Source organism: Aquila chrysaetos, chromosome 6 (assembly GCF_900496995.4).
Source record: "Aquila chrysaetos chrysaetos chromosome 6, bAquChr1.4, whole genome shotgun sequence".
Taxonomy (NCBI): domain Eukaryota; kingdom Metazoa; phylum Chordata; class Aves; order Accipitriformes; family Accipitridae; genus Aquila; species Aquila chrysaetos.
The window spans coordinates 7239103-7253120 of record NC_044009.1 but is presented as its reverse complement, the minus strand read 5'-3'; the positions used below and the strand labels follow the sequence as shown (position 1 = coordinate 7253120).

The 14018-nt window shown below is 57.2% G+C and overlaps 1 protein-coding gene across 1 annotated transcript; it reads right to left on the bottom strand.

The window, feature by feature from the left end:
* Positions 1–10805: 10805 nt before the first annotated feature.
* CAMK2N1 (calcium/calmodulin dependent protein kinase II inhibitor 1) lies at positions 10806–13544 on the bottom strand. The gene is made up of 2 exons (XM_030018999.2): positions 13217–13544; positions 10806–12219 (listed from the first exon to the last, which is right to left on the bottom strand). Exons 1-2 carry the CDS (start codon positions 13374–13376, stop codon positions 12149–12151), a joined length of 231 nt encoding a protein of 76 aa, XP_029874859.1. The 5' UTR covers positions 13377–13544; the 3' UTR covers positions 10806–12148.
* Between the last annotated feature and the right edge of the window lie 474 nt (positions 13545–14018).

The following is a 14018-nucleotide window of genomic DNA, read 5'->3' as shown; positions in this document are numbered from 1 at the left end:
CTGGCCTTCGGTTGGCTAATTGGGCCACTAATGAGAGCAGGGCTGGCTGCTGGGAGAGGCTGGGAACTGCCATATTCTCTGGGGACGGAGCGGGTCTCCCCAGGAGTGGGGACGGGTGTCTCCTGCCACAGCATCTCTGGAGGGTCCCCCTCAGCGTCCCCCTTTGCATCCAAGGGGATTTTCACCCCATTAAGTCATCCTCTTAAGGAAGGGTGCTCCGATGCTGTTGCCAGGGTGACTGCAAGTGCCTCATTAAGAGAAATTAGTTTGGATACAGTTGTCAGCCGTAGCTTAATAAATAAGCCCCTTTACACTGCGTAAATAAATATTTGCATGCAGCATCCGCACGGGGAGGGAGGAAAAGGCTTCCCAGCCCCGGGCGGCATCGTGCCGCCATCAGTGCCAAGGGGTGTTTTGGGGAGAGAACTGGCCAAATTGGGGCAGCCCTGGTGCAAAACTGCAATCCTGGGGCTGCCGGTGGGGGTCCCAGGGAGTTGCGGCGGATGGTGGGGTCCCGCAGAGACCCCTCCGCGTGCCCCCCGCCCCGACACGTGCCACGGTGGGGAGATTTTGCTGCCAAACATCCCTGCCTGCCAGGGCCATGGCTTTTCCTCCGCAGGGGCTCGTTAGCCGGCAACCGAAGGAGCCTTTCCTTGCTTTGAAGGGTTATGAAACCTGCGGGAGAGGGGGAGGACAGGAGAGCTTAAAAAAGAGCCGTGGTGTTGTGTGTCCCCCCCCGCAACCCAGCCATCGCCTGCCGAAAAGGGCTGGCAATGTGCCGGCAGCCATTCAAGCACAGATTGCGCCTCTGCCCCCGTCCGCCTGCCAACCCGCCGCCGACGGGCGATGCCGCGGGGTGGAGAACTTTGCTGGAAAATGAGCTTTTTAACAGCGTTTGCTGCGCTTTGTGTGTGCGCGTGTCCCATTGGGGCCGAGGAGAGCGGGGCGCAGAGGCCATGCTGCAGCCGCAGCCCCCCGAGAGCATCCACAAAGTGGTCCAGGGCTGCTCCGGATGCTTTTTGCTCCTGATCTCTCCAAATAAATGTAGCAGAGCAACATCCACCTGCGATGCCGGGGAGGGGGTCAGCAGCCACCCAAACAAGCCCTCACCCCCAAAACCTGGGCCAGGGAGGAGTGTGGGGTTGTCTTACATTAACTACAAAATTGTTTTGCTTTGGGGGCTGTTTGTCCCTTTGATTCTCCCCATCCCAGGGCCCCGGCGCATCGGCGGGGGATGCAGCCGGTTGGTGCCGTGGGCTTCATCGCTCCCGAAATAGAGCTCAGGGGCAGCTTTTGGGTGTCAGAGGCATCTGAGCGAAGTCATGTGGATGTTATGCAAGACTTGATGATAGGTTGTAAACAGCTATTAAAGTGATTGACAGGCTCAGGACGAAGTTTTAAGGGGGGGAAGAAGGGGAAAGATGAGTAATAATGATTAAAATAATTAGCAAATCGAGACGTTCCATAAATTACAGGAGAGCTGTGTGAGGACGGAGGAAGGTGCGGCAAAGAAATCGTGTTCGAGCACTCCCCCGAGCAGGGGGCTGGGTGGACAGGGAGGATGCTGGGGCAGATAAAGTTTGGAAAAGGGTTTTTTCCCAAGCCTCCGGGAGCCAGGAGGGCTTTGCTCCCTCAAAAACAACTAAAAAGTAATTCCAGCTGAAATTTGGCAGATTTGGGTTCACCGAGCGCCGCTGGGTCCCAGCACCCCCAAAACCCAGGGGCTGAGCAGCCCGATGAGAGCAGCCCCGAGTTAATTAGGAGAAACAAGCAGATTACGGGGAAGACAGCTTCTATTTATATATAAATACTCTCGTAATCAGCAGCGAAGGGCAAGGGAAATCCAATAGAAATATGTGGCTGTTTAAGAAGCTTTTTGAGCAAAATGTTACACAATCGGTTGCATTCGCTTGGCTCTATCTCCAAGTCCCAGAAATTGAGGAAAAAAAGACTGACCCTGAGCACAAGGAAGGAGAAGGGATTTCCAGAGGCTTCTGCCCATCGGATAAGGGGAAATGAGGAGTCCCGGGAGTCCCTAAATGCAGACCCCACGGCTGCAGCCCAGCACCTGCCAGCAGCTCGCTTGGACCCCAGACTCCCAAGCTTTGCACCCAAAATCAGCTCCACGCCTTGCAATCCCACCGAGCGCACTGCAGGGATAACGTAGAAATACATATAAATACACGTGGATTTCATATATAAAAATAGGCCTATAGCTTTGCCGTGTTCTCAGGGGTGCTCACGCCGATGCGTCGCAGAAGCAAACAGCGGCTGCTGTCAGTGGGTGCTGACACGGCGCAGAAATAGCTGCCGGCCGCCCCGCGTTTTCGCACGCCGCCTTCTCTGCCTCCCGCGGCTCTGTTTTGCCCTGGCCCCGCTCCTCTTTGCAGGAAAACGGAGGGTTCGGCGGGGTTTCGGGGGCCCCGCACATGCACTTTGCTGGGCATCACCTTAATAATGTTATTTTAGCGGCCATCAGCTGGTCCAGCGCTCACCTTGGGGCTGGGTGCTCTGTAAGCACCTGGGGTTTGGGCCCTTTTGGGTTGGTTTTTCTCCCCCTGTGCTCACACCCAGGACAGCTGCACTGAGTTTTTGTAATTTACTTATCCTGAAGGCAATAGAAGGCCTGAGGCTGAGGTGTGGGGGGGACTTCTGAGGAGGGATGGGTGCATGCCTAGGGCTCTGGGGAGCCTGATCCTGCCAGCAAGCTATGGTTGTCCCTGTCTCAGGGCTCTGCTTTTGGGATGGCTGCTGTCCCCACAGTGCCCTTCCCCAGCCTACGTGAGGAAGGAGGATGGAAATTTGTTCCCTTGTGCTGCAAGGGGCTGGCATCGCTGCCCGAGGGCCACTGGTAAGTGTTTATTTGGGGTCCGGGGATGCCTATGGCTTTGCAGCGTTGGTTTTGGGGGTTGCATTTAAATCAGGAGGATTGGTCCCCCTGTGCAATGGCCTTTTCTGGTTTTCTATTGTTCGTGCCACCTGTGAAGTCACCTTTGCCGGGGGAAGCGTGCACCGGGCTGGGATGTCACACGTGAGCACGGGTCCTGCAAGCGCTTGTCCCCTCTGTGCGCAGCCTCCCAGGAGGTCCCTTTAATTGTTAAAATCGTTAAGTCTCCTGAACCCACAGATACTATATTGCAGAGGTTCAAAAAGCTAAGCTAGAGGTCTGTGAGCTTCCCCTCCCTCCCTGCTCATTAAATTAGGGGCTTTCTTGGCTTTTTCGTTGTTGCTGTTAACCCTTTCTGTGCACAAGGCAGGAAAGCAAGGGATGCAGGTAGCGCGGCGAGGTTACGTGGGTTTGTGGGGTGGGAAGGTGTGGAGGTAAAAATGCGCATCGGCCCCAATGTGGTGGGGTACAGCCCCTGGAAGGTGTGATCACCTGGGCTGCGGGGTGTAAATCCTTTGGAAGAGGTGGTCTGGTTGGGGTTGCAGGTCCTTGCAACCTTCTCTTGCCATGGGCTCGTGCAAGCCGACGAGATGAGCCGATGCCAAAGCGCCACGACGGGTAGAAACAACGTGTTTTGGTGCATAAACAGGGTGAGCCTCCCTGTGCAAAATTACCGGGGCTTTTAGCCAAATGTATCCCTGGGTTGGAGATGTTACGCTGGTTTAAAGGCCGTGCTTATTCCTCCTGGGATGAGGACTGGGAGCCGAAGGGGAGATGTTCGCCCACATGCATGCTGCTCTGTAGAGGCTCCCCAGGAGCAGCTCATGCTGCTCCCAGCCTGCCCGAGCCCTGCAAAGTGTTTCCCCATCGCACACCCCATTCTGCTTGGTTAAAAGTCTTTAAAAAATGGTCTTCCCTTGGGGATACCCCTAGTCCCAGGGCTGGAAGCGGAGGCAAGTGAGTGTTGGGTGCTGTAGGGCTGCTGTGAGTGCTGCTCGCTGGCTTTGTGCTTTTTGGCAGCCTTTCTCCTGGGCTTGAGCTGTGGCGAGTTGAATTCCTCCTTTTTTTTTTTTTTTTTTTTTGGGGGGGGGGGGTGTCTCTCTAGCAAGGATGGTGAAGGGATGGGGTCGGTCACTCTGCAGGGGGTCACACCGCTGCATTTAGGGACAGCTCCGGCTGCGTGATGTCCCTGCCGTGGGACCCACGGGGACCCCCCGCCCCCGCCACGGGAGACGGGCTCAGGCCATGGGTCCCAATCCACGGCACAGCTTCAGGGCCGTGGTCCCTCCTCGCTTTTCCTCTCTTCTTGGGGCTGCGCACACCGCTGCGGCTTATGCAAGCGCCGGGAGCCTTGTGTAACAGTGCCGCAGCCGGCGGGCACCGCCGTGGGGGTGGGCGGCTGCGGGGGCCCGCAGGCATCCGTGCACCCGGCAGCATCCGTGCACCTGCCTAGGCTCTCCCTCCTGCCTGCACCTTCTCTGGATGCGGGTTTTTTTTTTTTTTTTTTTTTTTCCCTGGCGTTCAGGGCTGTAAAATTAGTGCTTTGGTGTCTTGTGGCTGTTTGCTCCTGGCTGGAGCCAGGAAAGGCTATAGCAGGGCTCCGGACTTCCCAGCCAGGCTATGAATTAAACTGGGAAGGCTGATACACCTGAAATGGGCTGATGGGGATCTGTGCTGAGCGGCGGTCACTTGCAGGGGTGATGGGATGGGGGGCAGCTCCCCAAAACCCCCCAACGGGACTGGCCTGGGGGGGATTTGCATTGGGTCACAGCCCCGACAGCCCGACCTCAGCCTCCCCTCACGCCTGCTCCCGGTGCACCAAGGTGCAAAATGATTTTTTTTCTTATTATACACCGCTGTTTTGGTGTGCTACGTGTCCTTGTGAGCCCCCTCCTCGCCCCTGCTTCCCCGGCACCCGTGGCCAATTTGGGGCCGAACCCGTTGCTATGACAACCCGTTGAGGATGCTGAGGATGCTGCCGGGGTCTCATCCTGCTCCTGGTGCGGGGCGACTCGCCTTCTGCCTTTCCTTAACCTGCGGCACGGGGACGGTGCATTAACTTGGGCAACGAGGCTGGGGGTTAATCCGGCTGGGAGAATCCCGGGAGGTTAAATCCAGTGCCAGGCTCAGCTTTGCACCATGCTGGGTCCTGCGTGCTGCTCAACCTAGGACGCATTTTTTTGCTGTAAGGGTTTTCCCCCTCCATGTATTTGTCCAGGTCAGGTGAAAATAACCCCGGGGCAGCTTTCCGAATGTACCTCCTCCAAAATAAACCCTGACTCTTGCTGGTTTCCATCCCGCTGGGGATGTTATAGGATGCTGTGGCTTGGGAAGGGCTGGGACTGGATTGCACCCAGCCGGGAGCTGAGCCTCATCCCAGCTCCACCAGCACCCACCACCCCTCGCAGTGTGGGTGTCCCGGGTGTGGGGCTTCATCCCGCCATCTCAGCTGGCCCTGGGCAGGGTCTCTGCTCCGAATCTGCTTCCTCTGCTCTTGACTGAGGGGAATTAGTTGTTGCTTCAGGTTTAAAATGATGCTAAGCTGAGGAAATGCTCGTTAATTAGAGCTAGTTGGAAAATCCTGAGTGCTTCCTTGCAGTGGCATCCGAGAACCTCCTCTGTGCATGTTCCCCCCCTCCAAAAATATACTACTTTTTTTTTTTTTTTTTAAAGCCCCTTTAAATACTTCAACAGTTCCCAGGCCTGGCTTTTGCAAGATGCTGGTGTGTCTGGCCCTGTCGTTGTGGGGATCACCGTCGGGGATTTGGGGAGCCTGGGGGGGGGGGGGGGGCTAAGATGGGGTGCTGCGGGTTAAGCCCCACTGTGTGCCTCTGAGTCACGGCCTATTTGTTTGTATTTGTGCGGGTTTGGAGCAAAAATGGGAAACGGGGAGCTGCAGGGGGTGTGGGTGGGTGGGGGGCAAACACAGCCCGCCGGGCTGACTCAGAGCTGGATCAGCCCCATCTCGGCACCCAGCGCCGTGACTCACCGCCGGGTATTCTGGAGTGTTACATCACATGGCCTGCTTGGGGGTTTATTTTTGTGGTTTGGTTATTTTCCTTTATTTTCTTTTAGCCCCCACCCCGGGAAGGGGCTGATACTCCAAGCCGTGCACACAAAGCTCCGGGCACCCCGGGAGATGCTCCCTCCCGGCAGCCGCTTTGCTCCCTTTTTTTTCCCCCCGTGCTTGCTCATCAACAGCAACTCCATGGGAAAGGGCGAGCGGGGTGGGAGATGCCTAAAAGCCACCGGGAGGACCGAAGCCCGCAAAGCAAAGGGCTCATATGGGCGTCACGCGTGCACCTCTGCAAAAATAATATATATTAATATTTGCAATGCCATAGAGTGGAGGGGAGTCCGAATTCCTCTGGTTTCCTTCATATCCCCCGTGCTGCATCCCTGGCAGGAGGTTGGGCGATCGCTGTCGCAGGCACATCCCGCCGAAACCCACGGGAGAAACCGGTGTGGAAGATCTCCAGTAGGAAATCTGCTGCTGAGGCCAGTGAGGCTGGGAACTGGGGCAGGCCCAAGAAAGCAGTGGTGATCCTCGCCTGCCCGCGGAGAGTGTGAAAATGCTCCTGGGTTGCACAAATGTGAGGCTGTGCAGGCATCTCCACCCACCCTCCCCCCAAAAAATCCCCCCCAAACCTTGAATATTTAACTGGGAAAACATTGGGAGGGTTGCAGAGCCCGGTGCTTTGCTCGGGCTTGGTTGTTATTTCAGCATCTGCTTCTGCATTTAGCTCCGAGTGAAACTTTTCTCATTTTTTGGTGAGGTGTCTTCCACTTGTTATTGTAATGCAACAGTTTGACACCTTGAGCAACATATGAATTAAGATGTCTGATGTTTCTCTTAGTTCTCATTAGTGGGAACAGCTGTTTATAATATCCTAGAAAATTTAACTCCAGGCAAAAAGAAAAGAAAATAAGGAGCCTGGGGAGGCAGGCAGCTCTGCTTTCAGGCTCCCCGAGGCAGGCATCTGGAGGGATTTGGGAGTTTTTTTGCAGGATATTCCTAAGGGGTGGGAAATACCATGTCCTGGGAGCAGCTGCTTGACCCCTCCAAAAAATTCCTGGTGAGCCCGGCACCTCCGAGTGCTGGCCTGGGAGGGAAGCCGCACGTGGGTCAGCATTTCCCTGTCCTCTGGAGATGTTTAGCTTGGGGAGGAGCGGGGGAATGCCCAAAAATCCTGGTAGGGCTCATTGTGGGCCTGGGCAGCTGAGTGGCTTGACCAGATTTGGGGTGAGAAAAGTGCTTTCCCCATCACCCGTGGGGTCCCGGGGAGGGGGTGCCCCTGGGGATACCGAGGGAGCTTGGGGACGAGCCCTTCTCTGCCTTGTTTTCCCCAAATTTTGCTGCCTCTGTGCATTCCCCCCCCCCCCCCCAGTTTCAGCCTTTTGAGTGCTAATGTCGGCATCTGAATGTCCCACGCGAATAAATCAGGCGGGATGACAGAGCCTCAGTGGCCTCTAGTGGCTGTGGGACAAAGAGCCCAGGGATGGGGGACCCGCATCCCCCCCAAATCCCCCAAACAAGCAACGGTTTGGGTCCACACCACGAGAAGCCCTTCTCCCAGGGTGAAACCCAAAGGCACGGGGGAAACTAAGCACAAAAAAAAAAAAAAAAAAAAAAAAAAAAGCCCCAAGGCCACATTTGAGGGGGGGGGGAGCACCCAGCAGGAGGGTGCTGCACCCAAAATCGCCCTTGGCCAGCCCCATTGCCCGTGGTTCCATCGCCTGGTAGGGATGGGCCAAGAGATCTCGAGCGTGGGAGTGGGCAGCCACTGGGTTTTTCTCCTTCCTGTGTTAAAAAGCAGGGAGGGGAAAAAATAATGGAGTTTTTCTGCAGGGCAAAATTTTCTTCATGTTTTTATCCATTTTCCGTTTTGCTAAAGCATGTTTTATGTTGGTAATGCCGCAATATAAAACATTAATCACACGTGGTTGAAAACAGTAGCGGTCTCGAGCGAATGGATCAAAAGGGGTTTGATAACGTTAAAATGACCAGTTTCATATCTTCCCCGCTGAAGGTCACTAAAACTGCCCCCTTCTGAGTAATTGTGATTTTTCAACAAGAAAAGAGGAAAAAACTGACCCTATTTTCTTCCCTGAAACCACGGCGTTTGGAGCAGGATGGAGCATCCCTGCCCCGGACATGCTGTTCTGCAGCCCCCAGTCCCACGCTGTCCCTCCTCGCTCCCCCCACGATAAATAAATCATTTTGCAGGGGAGTGCTGGCCTAGTTTAACATGCCCTAGTTCTGGTGGAGAGGAGGAAAAAAAAAAAAAAAAAAGAATATTTATTTTGGGTGGTTGCTACATGGGCGTCCTTTTGGGGGAATTGTTTTAGGGGGTTCACCCGCTGCCCCCCCCCACCCCGTGCTCTGCTTTGCCCCGGCTGCAGCCCACTGCCCTCGATTTTTGGGATGTTCTTCTGTGGGTTATTGCAAACTGCCCTGGTGATGTGGGAAATGAGTGGTGGGGGGCACTGATGCAGCCCCAAAATGTCCTGGGACCCCCAGGGCTGGTATCATCCCCGGGGGGGGGGGGGGTTACGCGGTGCAAAGGGCTGATGCTGCAATCACCGCAGGGATTTCAAGCCTGCGGAAAATGAGCAGCTTTAGAGATGGATAAAAATACCCCACCCCCAGCTCCTGGGCGTAAGGGGTCGGGGCTGGCTTTGCTGGGGGAGCGAGTATTTTAGCACCTTCCCCCAGTGCCGAAATCCCTGGGGAAATGGGATTAAAGCACCTCTGGGAGCGGGATTTTGCAAGTGCTCTGGGTGCTGTCGGGACCTTTGCACCTCGCTCGTCCCTCCAGCACCCTGCTTCTTCCAAAGATGCCGAGTTTCCTTTGGTAAATAAACCTGCAAATGGCTCTTCTATATTTATTTTTATTTTTTTTCCCCCACCACTGCCAAAACAAGCAGCCCATATGGGCCAGGGTTGGGTGGGTTTTTTTGCAGTTTCCATGGGGATTTGGCGCTGGAGCTGCTGGGTGCTGGCTCCCGGAGGGGGGAGGTTGGTTTTTTGTTTTGGTATTTTTTTTTTTTTCCTCTGGTCCCGTAACCGGAGCCCAGCGGTGGCACCAGGCTCCCTGCCCAGCCTGGCATCTCCCGGCCAAGGTCACCGGGGAGACCGTAGGCAGCCGGCCGCCTGCGTTGGGCCATCTGTTAAATAATGTATGCAATAAACTCCTGCCCCGTGGTCAGCTTAATCCTTAAATCCTCCTTCAGAATATCGTCTCCCGGCAATGCACGGCCAGGGGATCCCCGGCTCGGCCTCTTGGGCACATCTTTCCCCGCCATCCATCCCGCAACCCTCTCTTCTCGCCCCTCCATCCCGCATCCTCCCCGTAAGCGAGCTCGCCGGCGTGCCGGGCTCTCCTGCTCCATTATTTATGCGCCGCGCATATAAAAGAGCGGTTTATAATTTAGCAGAATCTCCTCTTCTTTCAGCCTCCCTTCCCCCTCGGGCTTCAGGTTTTCTCCGGTTCATCCCAGGCTTCTCTCGGGTGTCGAGGGGTTTTGGGGGGGCTCCTGGGGCTGTGCATGGACCCCATCCCCAGAGGACCCGATCTGGTGCATCTGGGTTTCAGGGGGTTTTGGGTGCTGGGAGGGTTTTTTTGGTGCATGGGAGAAAGTGGGCAATTGGGTCTGGACCCATAGATCAGGTTTTCACATAAAACGGCGGCTTTTTGGTAAACTTAATTAACCAAGTGCCAATGGCCGCATCCAGCCCATGGTTATGTGTCTTATGAGCTGCCCAGCGCTGCCTCGTCTGCTCTCCCCAAAACCATGGGCTTGCACCCAGATGCTGGTTGAGGCAAAACCCATTAGACTGGGGGGGGGGACACCCCAAACCCAACCAACCTCCCATGGGCCCATCCTGTCCTTTGCAGATGCATCGGGTCACCCGGAATAGAAAATCCCGGGGCCAAAGGGTTGGTGGTGTCCACCGAGTCCAACCCATATGGCTGCGACCCCAGAGCTGAACCCGCTGGGGAAAAAAATTAAAATAATTGGGGATTTTTTTTTTCAAGGGAGCACTTTAGCAAATCTCCCCATCCCATCCTGGACCCTCGAGAGGCTGCAGGGGACGGGGGTTAAAAATGGAGAAATGAATAGCAAAGCTGGCGGGGAGGGGAGCGCGGGGCTGCGCAGATTCTTGTGGCCTTAGCACCCCAAAAATGGGGGTGTTTGGGCAGCACCGGCACCCCGTCTCACCTCAAATTAATCGATGTGTTGTCCCCCCCACCCCCCCGGCCATCACCATACAAAGCAGCACCAGCCCTGCTCGGCGGCATGCTGCTTTTATTGCAATATACTATTTTCTTTGCAATAAAACCCCGTCCTGGGGACCCATTTCCCCTGACGTGATTGTATTTTTATTCCCCCGGCACAAAGGTTTGCTCGTGCCCTCGGTCGCGCAGGCAGGAGCGATAACGGCTCTTATTAATGCCGCCCCGCTCCCGGGCAATGATTAACGACAGCGGTCGCAGGGAATCGGCTGGGATTTGGGTTTGGGGGGGGGGGGGGGGAAGCAACACTGGGATGAAAACCCCCATTTTCCGCAGGCTTTCCCGGCAGCGAAGGGGACGGACGCCTTTTTGGGTCCCCGTTCCCAGTAGCTGCTTTCGGGATCTTGTGTTGAATTTTTTCCATGAAATTTGTGCCCCAGAGGAGTTTTCCCATCAAACAAACAAACAAAAAAAAATCCCATAAATAAATATTAATTATAATTAATTATTCAGGGCATGACCCCGGTCGCCAGGGGGGTCCGTGCCAGAGAACAGAGAGGTTTTCCTTGGTTATTTTCGGCATTATTTAGGTGGATGGGGAGGGATGCTCGCGGCGCTGGGCCCCGGCAGCACACGGGAAAGCACGGCAGATCCGCATTTATTACTATTTTTTTTTTCCATTTTGTTTCATTTTCCTTTTTATTTGGACATTGCAGAAATAGCCCTGTGTAGTGGATAAAAGTGCAACATACACAATATTTAAGAAAAGGAGGAAAGAAAACCTGCCTTGAGGTCTGTCAGTCAGTCGCAAACAGAAACAAGAAACCAAGCCCTCGCGCAAGAGGTGCTTTTTTTTTTTTTTCCCCTTTTTTTTTTTTCTATGCACGTCATGCAAAATAGTTAAAAAGAAAGATTAGAAAAGAGAAGTCAAAGAAAACCCCACGAGAGATCGACCGAGCCCTAGAAAGAGCGGAAAGCCCCGAGTGCCGCTTGACTCGGGGAGGGAATCGCTGCCCTCCGGCATCTCCAAGTGTTTGGCACTCTTGTGATTACATTAGAGATTTTTTTTTTATATATATATATTTTTAATACAGTCTATTAAAGAGAGGAAACTGCCACAATATAAGAAAAAAAAAAAAAAAACCAAGATCACCCACACTACAGACTGCATGGTAGTTAGAAAAGCCGAGCGTCCCCCCGCCCCCCTGTACATATAAAATCTGTCCCTTTGCTCACAGCAACCAAGAAGTACAAGCTTTAAAAAATAAACCAGCAATTCCTCCTCTAGGCCCTTCCTTTATAAAAGTTTTGGTTTTCCCCTCGAGAACCTTAAAACGTGACTAAAATGAAATATATATATATATATATTTTATATCATTTTCCAACATCCAAAGACATCAACATAAAAAATCATAAGGAAGGGGATAGCGTGGTACATCCAAGTGCACGGATTCATTTTTGCAAGATTAAATAATGTAAACAAGGTGCCCACTGGGAACAACCCTGGCCGGGGGGAGACCCCGGGGGCCGGCCCCCCCCCCCCCCCATCTTTCGCTGCCCCCTTTCCTCTTACCCCCCGATCTAGCGTGGTGCAAGGTTCATCGGACCGAGAAAAGAAATCACCGGTAATTCAGAGCCGCGGCGTGACGCCTCCGTTCATCCCTCACGCCGGCGGGTTGGGGTGGGGGTTTTGGAGCGGGTGATTATTTTTCCAATTATTATTTTTTATTTATTTATTCTTTTTTTTTTTATTATTATTTTTTTTATTTGCCGTTGGGCTTTGTCTCGCTCGCCGCCCTCCCCTCCGCGCGTCTGTCGGAGGGCAGGATGAGCTGCTGTGCGGTGGGGATTGCAGGCTGGCGAGGACGGCTCTCCAAGTGCTTGCTCGGCGCGGTTGCTGCGGTCTTGGCGGCGGGGTGTGTGTGGGGGGGGATTATTTTTTGCCGATAACCTGTGCCGTTGTAAACCGACCCCCCTGGCCCCCCCCCGCCTCCGGCTTCAGCCGAGCGTCCCCGGGGAGGCTTTAAACACCGGGAGGGGCCTTTTCCGAGAGATTTTGCAGCACATCATCAATTCTATCATCTTCGATAACCACTGGAAAGCAGAAAAAAAACATAACCGTGGTGAATACCCTGCCGCCGTGCTCCCCTCGCCCAAGGTCACCCCGGGGTGGCGGGCACCCTGGGCTGGGGTTAGGGAGGGGGGTCCCGCGTCCCTGGCGCGGCCGTCGGCAAAGGCGGCACGGCGCCCCGGCGTCCGACACCCCGCGGGGTACCCGGCGCGCCGTGCCCTGTCCCCGGGGAGGGTCGCCGGTACCCTGCGCCCCGGCACGGTGCCCGGTGCCCCGTCCCCGGGGAAGGTACCTACGGCCCGGCAAAGGGCCTGGGGCACGGGGCCTTGTCCCCGAGGAAGGTCCCTTCACCTCTACGCCCTGGGGATTGGTCCCCAGGGCACCATGTCCTGTCCCCAAGGAAGGTTCCCACTACCCAGCGCCCCAGGGAAGGTCCCTGGGACACGATGCCCGGCAGCCCGCAGGGAGCCCGGTCCATGGCGCCCTGTCCCTGGGGATGGTCCCCGGTGTCCTGCGGCCCAGGAGAAGGTCCCCGGGATGTGATGCCCGACATCCCAGAGGGTGCCCTGGGTCCTAGGGATGCTTCCCAGCGCCCTGCATCCCGGCGATGTTTCCCGATGCCCTGTGTCCTAGGGATGCTTCCCACTGCCCTGCATCCCGGGAAGGTCTCGCTGCCCTGGGTCCTAGGGATGCTTCCCAGCGCCCTGCATCCCGGCGATGTTTCCCGCTGCCCTGCGTCCTAGGGATGCTTCCCAGTGCCCTGCATCCCGGGGGTGCTTCCCGGTGTACCCTGGGTCCTAGGAACGCTTCCCAGCTCCCTGCATCCCGGGGATGCTTCCCGCTGCCCTGCGCCCTAGGGATGCTTCCCAGCGCCCCGCATCCCGGGGATGCTTCCCAGCGCCCCGCATCCCGGGAAGGTCCCGGTGCCCCGCATCCCGGGGATGCTTCCCGGTGCCCCGCGTCCCGGGGACGCTTCCCGGCGCCCGCCGCCGGCACCCACGCACCCACCCACGCACCTACCTCTCTTGCTGCGGCCGATCTGCCCCAGCTTGGGCGGCCGCTTGCCTTGCCCGCCGGCGAGGAGGCCGTCGGGGCCGCGGAGGCGGACGGGGAAGGGCAGCTGCCCCACGGCCGCGTCCCCCGCCAGCTGCCCCTCGCCGTAGGGCGGCCCCTCCGACATGGGGGCGGCGGGGGGGGACCCGCCGCCGCCGCCGCCCCCCGACAGCCTCCCGGGGCGCGGGGCCCGCGGGCCCGGGGCAGCGGCGCAGCGGGGCGCGGGGCGGCCGCCCCGTCACATCCCGGCCCGGCCCGGCGCTGCTGGCGGCTCCGCGGCTGCGGCGGCGGCTCCGGCGGCGGCGGCGATAGAGGAGCGGGGGGCGGGACCGGGCGGGACGGGGCGGGAGCGGCACGGCCCCCCCCCCCCCCCCCCACTCCACCGCCTTCCCCCCCCCCCCCGGGCCCCGCCGGCGGCACCGCCCCCGGCGGGCTGCCCCACGCACCGCGGGGATCCCCGGGGCTGCCCCACCGGCGTGCGCCCCGGCTGCGTCCCCGGGGAGCCCGGAGCTGCCCCGCAGAGCTTCTGGGGAGCCTGGAGCCGCCCCGCAGCGTCCCTGGGGAGCCTGGAGCCGCCCCGCAGCGTCCCCCGGCGAGCCAAGGCTGCCCCGCAGCACTTCTGGGGAGCCCGGAGCTGCCCCGCAGCATCCCCGGGGAGCCCGGAGCTGCCCCGCAGCACTTCTGGGGAGCCCGGGGCCGCATCCCCCGGCGAGCCTAGGCTGCCTCACAGCACTTCTGGGGAGCCCGGAGCTACCCACAGCATCCCCAG